This window comes from Diceros bicornis, chromosome 7 (genome assembly GCF_020826845.1).
Source record: "Diceros bicornis minor isolate mBicDic1 chromosome 7, mDicBic1.mat.cur, whole genome shotgun sequence".
Classification (NCBI taxonomy): Eukaryota; Metazoa; Chordata; class Mammalia; order Perissodactyla; family Rhinocerotidae; genus Diceros; species Diceros bicornis.
The window spans coordinates 27789293-27795292 of NC_080746.1; the positions used below are offsets into that span (position 1 = coordinate 27789293).

The 6000-nt window shown below is 42.0% G+C and overlaps 1 protein-coding gene across 2 annotated transcripts in view; it reads right to left on the reverse strand.

Moving 5' to 3' along the window:
• The window catches only part of CUL5 (cullin 5), a 140764-nt gene extending 135234 nt beyond the window's left edge, over positions 1-5530 (reverse strand). The window contains exon 1 of one of the 2 annotated variants that reach the window (XM_058545282.1): positions 5280-5530. In XM_058545282.1, coding sequence (XP_058401265.1) covers positions 5280-5506 — 227 coding nt within the window. In that variant the 5' untranslated portion in view covers positions 5507-5530. Of the gene's footprint in view, positions 1-4791; positions 4953-5279 lie in introns of those variants that run through there. The other variant, XM_058545285.1, reaches the window with a different exon arrangement.
• Positions 5531-6000: the final 470 nt, after the last annotated feature.

Below are 6000 nucleotides of genomic sequence, written 5' to 3' on the forward strand. Positions count from 1 at the left end.
CAATTGATTTATTGAAGAAAAAAATTAAGAAAAACAATCAGAGGCTTTTCAAATTACTGGCTAGTTTCGTGACTGTACTGATTATGGAATCACTCAAAATGGTCTGAATGTCCTGAGTGGACAGGGAAAACAATCTTTAGAGTACAAAAACATGTTTGGCTACACAGGTCATCTCTTCACATTCTGTTACAATTGTTAGAAATGATGCTGGCTCATTCTTACATACATTTTACTCTGAAACATCATAAAATAGATACTTTTTGGGGTGACTGCTCATTTTCTTCTTTCCCAAAATGTAGACCCTTCCAGAATTTCTTTCCCAAAAAGTACACCCTTACAGATACATTTGCATTGTATGACGCATAATACACACCTAGTATATTTGTATTTGTATTAGTATATTTGTAAACATATCTTAATAACCTGACTGTGGGGGGAGCTGATTCACTGGCCAGGCAAATGGCCAATGAGATTTCTTCTTTCAAGAATTTGAATAAGAAGCTCAGAGACTGAGCGAGTTGGGAGCCGACAGAGTTGGAGAATGAAAATAGATGAGAGGGAAAATCCACAAACCCTCATTATTGGAGTTTGCATACTTCTGGACACCTATATGTTCACTGAGCTTTTATCTTTCAAGAGATCTGTATCATTTATAATTTATCCCCTATTATCTAAACTAACTTGGCTATGTTTCTGTTACAACATAAATAATTTTAATGACGATATTATATTATCTGATTACTCAATACAAATATAGCTTAGCTTTCTATTGTTTCCAAAAACTTGGAACTACAGTTGACTGCATTGATTATGGCACTGAATTGTGCCAATCCATGCTCAGAAAATCCTTTTCTATTGAAGACCATGAACCATAGTAAGGAGGGTGGGGATCAAATAAGGCCCTTAAAAAAAAAAACCTGTTTAGTTTGGGGATCTTAAAAGATCTCTTAAGGAGAAATATAAAATGTGCATGTTGCTTGCTTTCAAAATTAAGGACAGGCAATATAAATTAAACCACTTTTAAAGATTAACTTTATATAACTATTTTGAAGGGGCAGAGGAGAAAACAGAGACATAAGGGAGCGAGAGGGATAAATAAGGAGAGATAAACCAAAAAGAAATGAGAAAGTAAGAGACACATTAAAATAAAAAGGAAGGAGAGAAAAAGATGGAGGGTGGGAGGAAACTATGAGTAGGGACAGACAGATGAAAGGGATAAAGGAAAAATAAAAATAAGCTGAAGGAAGGATAAGACACATGGAGAAGAGAAAGATACACAGCAAAAGAGGAGTTGGAGGAAAAGAGATAAAGAGGCACGCAGAGGGTTGGGGAGAGGCTGAGTACATTTAGTGGTATTAGTAGCCACCCTCAGATTTTGGGGGGCAGGGGAGGGCTGTCCCTTATGTAGGATATATTGCTTACAGCCCTTTGCTAAGTTAATTAGCCAGTTAACTAAAGTCTACGGGTCTTCCATTTGCTCCCAACCTCAAATGCCTAGTGGTTCTGTTCAAAGAATGTAACTAAAGGAACGCATCAAGGGAGCTTTCCCCAAATTACATCCCTTAGAACATTAGCTATCAGAGATTTTCATATTTTAAAAATAGTCCCTCAAATAAATTTGGAAAATGCTAGTTTAATCAAAGTTAAATAGATTTCTTTGCTGCAGTACTTCTTAGAGCCTTTGATATGAATTTCTAAGAGACTACAACATGGAATACGGGGATTTCGAAACTTATTTGATCACAGAACCCATCTTTTAAAAAGAATCACAAGGGATGAGTGTTCTGCAGAGCACGCTTTGAGAAGCACTGCACTAGGAGGACATTATTCTCTGAGCTTTATAACCAGTGGCTGTAACTACAACACCCCGAAGGCCAGACAACATGAAATAAAAGGCCAAATCTGCCTTGAAGCCTTGAGGTTTCCTATCTCCTCAGCCAACATTGCTATTTCTTTATCTCATTTTACCTTCATATTGTTTTAAATGCTTTTTATGGGAAAAGTTCAAAATTTATATCCTTACATTTGATGCTTTCCATACTTCTAGCCCTTCCAATATTTATCCTTATTAACATTGCATTAAACAATATCCTTGTTTCCTTTCCTGCTAAACTTCTTCCACTATGATGATTAAAAATTAAAAGGGGTGATTGCTAGTTTCCCCCCAATGCCCACAATGCCAAATCCCTCTTCCTTTCTTCCTGGGCACATGGTGGCCCTGTCTAAGTATGGCCTTGTAATTAATTTCTCCTCAATGAATTGCGAGTAGAAGTGATCTGCACCACATTGGCCTTACTTGCTTAAAAGGAACATTGCTTGATTTAGATTTTTTCTTTTCCTTTCCCTTGAGCTGGCACACAGTGTGCCTGCAACCCAGCTTTGTCCACGCAGATGATGAAAATGTTCTAGGGATGGCAGAAAAATAAGAGGGAAGATACCTGAACGATGGTCTGGAGCAGAGCCACTCCAACAACTTGGACCACTGACCTTGAGACTGTTACACAAGAGAGAAACAAACTTCTATCTTTAATGAAGGCACTGTAATTTTGAGTCTCCTCAATACAGCAATTTAACATTTAACTTCATTAAAACATAGTGTTAATAATAAAAACTTGACATTTGAGTTTTATATTACAATTTACAATATGCTCACATACACATTACTTTTCTAAACCTTCACTTTGATTTTGTTCCTTTTTATTTTTTGCAAGTATTGTCTACTAGCACATGTTAATCTAAGATCAAAAACTAAGTCTTTATTTGTCAATTACACCTCAATATAGCTGGAGAAAAAAGAAAACTAAGGCTAATTATGGTCATAATTATCAGTTCACTACTTTGTTGTTCTGTAACATATTTGTTTATGCTTTCAAGCTACAATTTGGGCTGTCTAAAGTAGGTTCCTTTTTGTTAGTTTATATATTACCACCAAGAAACCTCCAAATATAATATTTCCAACAAATTCCTAATGGTGTGATTATAACTAATGACAGGAATATATCTTCATGAACTATAGTACCTTTCTATGACATAAATGTGCAAGGATGTCTATTATTCAAAATAAGTATCTGTATTTTCTTGGAGAAAGATACAGAATGATTTAACAGTAATTGTTTTAAATGCAATTTTATGGAAAAACACATTCTGCTAAAGGGGAGAAAAGCAAGTACATATTTGGAGGTAGCTACTGAAATATGTATGTATTTATGAATACTTCTTTGGTAAAGAGCCAAACAAAATAAAGTATGACTCATTGTCAGTAAACATTCCCTAAATGTCCTTGCATTATTATGGGAGAATGACTGTCTGGTTTTAATAATGTATATAAAATGAATTACTATTTACATTCTTCTTAAAGGCATTAAAAAACAATGATCTATTTAGCAGAAAGGTCTTTAAAATCTACCAAATTAATTATCCTTTACTTTCTTGCCAATCAGTTTAGGAGCTACTTTTAAAGAAAGAATTATTAGATACAATAAGATTTTACTACCTGTATTTCTTGTAGTTGCAATTCACAATAGCTGCTAGAAGTTTAAGGCATAAAGAACATGTTTTTATTATATTTATGTCAGAAGGTAGAGCAAGAGCTATTAGTAAATGCTTTTTTTCTGCCTTTTTTATGACCATGGACTGTCTTAAAGTTCATCTCTGATTGAGATCACAAGTGAAGGAATTTGCCATCAACTTCAGAATGGTAAAACTGCAAGAAATATTAGAGACGATGATGACTCCTTCATTTTACAGATGAGGAATCAGAAGTTTGAAGAGTTATTTTAATTAAAGGAGGCTTCTTGAAAAAAAATTCTTCAGAATTCTAGGTATTGTACAATTCAAATCAATAACCTTAAACATCTCTCTGAAGGGCTGGCCTTACCGTATGTCCACTTCATACACAGGAAAACTAAGGTAAAAGCAAGCTAAGCAGTTCACTTATCATCTCTGTGAATCGGTGTCACAGCTGGGAATGGAAGCCTAAACTTTAAATGTTGGAACATTCTCAGAAGTAGGCTGATCTCACTCGGAACAGATGCTGGCTGGGGTGAGGGGAAGCCACGTTTGGGAAGTCCCGTCATGGAGTACTGGATTTCACAAGCAGAGTACTTGCTGAAGATTGCAAAATGCTTGCTTAAATGAATTCCAAATGATAATGCAATCTTAAAAAACCTCCAAACAGTACAATATATCCCATTCCCTACCTTCCTCTAAAAAAAAGTGTCCTTGAATTCTAGAAATTGGAATTGTGCTTTATATCTGGTTCAATCTTAAATATCCAGGAAATGCATAAGATTTACATTTAGTTTTTACTTATGTAACATGAGTCGCCTTTGTGAAATCTTTCCTTCAGGGTCTCAATGAACATTTAGAATGAAACTATTCATTTGGATCCCTCCTTCTCTATTTAGAAATGTATTTTCTGATCTATTATCACCCTGGAACGTTAAGTACCCATTATAAAATAAAGGAAAAGTTCCTGACAAATCTCAGTATAATCTCTCTTTTCCCCACCAAAGCACCAATGACGACAAACTTCTAAAGACACCACAACCCTTAGAAAACAAAACAAAACAAACCCTCAGCTGTGTCAGTGACCCTGATGTTACATCCAGTTGCTGAACAAGACACATTCCCACGGGTCCTAGCCCAGTATTTGTGATGACCACATTCGGCGCTATGAGGTGTTCAAACCATTACCGCATCCATCTCCCTCTGAACCATGCCCAATGAGATCATGCAGTAACCTGGGTTGGAGCACTGCTTGCTGTGAAGCTAAAGGGATCAATCACGAACCTGGAAACGCTACTTTTGCAGTTCTCCCGGGCCGCATAGTAGGAAGCCGTTTGGTTAGGGGAAGAAGAGGGGAGCTTGGAGGTGGGTGGCCAGGTCAGGGGGTGCGCATCGAGGGACGCTGAGTTTGGGGAGAAGGCAGAGGGGAGCCGAAGAGCTGGGGATCAAAATACCAGCAGGGGCAGAGAGAGCTGGGGAAGAGGGGGCCGGCGAGGGTGACCCCGGCTCAGGCGGGAAGGAAAGACGGAAAGGGGGCGCAGGAAATGGGCGCCAAAGAAAGAAGTGAGAAATTGCGGAGGAGGAAGTCGTCCCTGGAAGAGGAGGGGCAAAGGGGAAGCGAGAATGGAGTGTCTGCACTTTAGAGAGGGGGGGGCCGGAGCCTCTCCCGACCAGGGCTGGTGCGGCTGGCGCTTGGGGAAGGGGCGCCCGGGCGGACGGAGGGGGCGACGCGGTCCCTGGGGTCCCCGAGGTCCCGGGGGTGGCGGCCCTACCTGAACCGCTCCTGTCCCGCCGTGTCCCAGAGCTGCAGCTTGATCCTCTTGCCCGGCTCGATCTCCAGCAGGCGGGAGAAGAAGTCCACGCCGACGGTGGGGTCGCAGGCGGGGGAGCGCAGCCCGGGAAAGCGGCCCTGGGTGAAGCGGTGCAGGAGGCACGACTTGCCCACGGTGGAGTCCCCGATCACGATGAGGCGGAACTGGTAGATCCAGATGGTCTCCATCGCTCACGTGCCCCGCCGACTCGCTGGCTGCCCCACCCGCCCTCCCACCGCGGGGCAAGTTCTGCGGCGGGAACTGTCCGTTCAGCACCTCCCGGGCGCCCGCCGGTCGGCTTCCAGCATATTCCTGCGGCTGCGGCCGCCGCCTAGTCCCCGCCCTCTCTGGAGGGAGAGGCGGGGCCCGGCCGGGGCGGGGGCGGGGCCTCGGGCCAGGGGGCGGGGCGGGGCCGCCGCGCGAGGGAGGGGGAAACAGGCTCGCAGCGCACAGACTCCCGCCCCCGACCTCTGTAAATCACTCTCCCTCAAAGCTCACTGGGCGTGGACGGGAAAGCGGGTGTGGTGAAAGGACGTGACGGCAGCAAGAACCAATGAAAATGAAGCAAGGTCTCACCTCTGGGAGGGTCAGCCAATGAAAAGTGAGAATCGTTTCCTTACAGGCTTCAGGGCGGGCTCGTCAGATTCAGGCTCTGATTTTGGAAGTCGCAGAGGCCATAAGG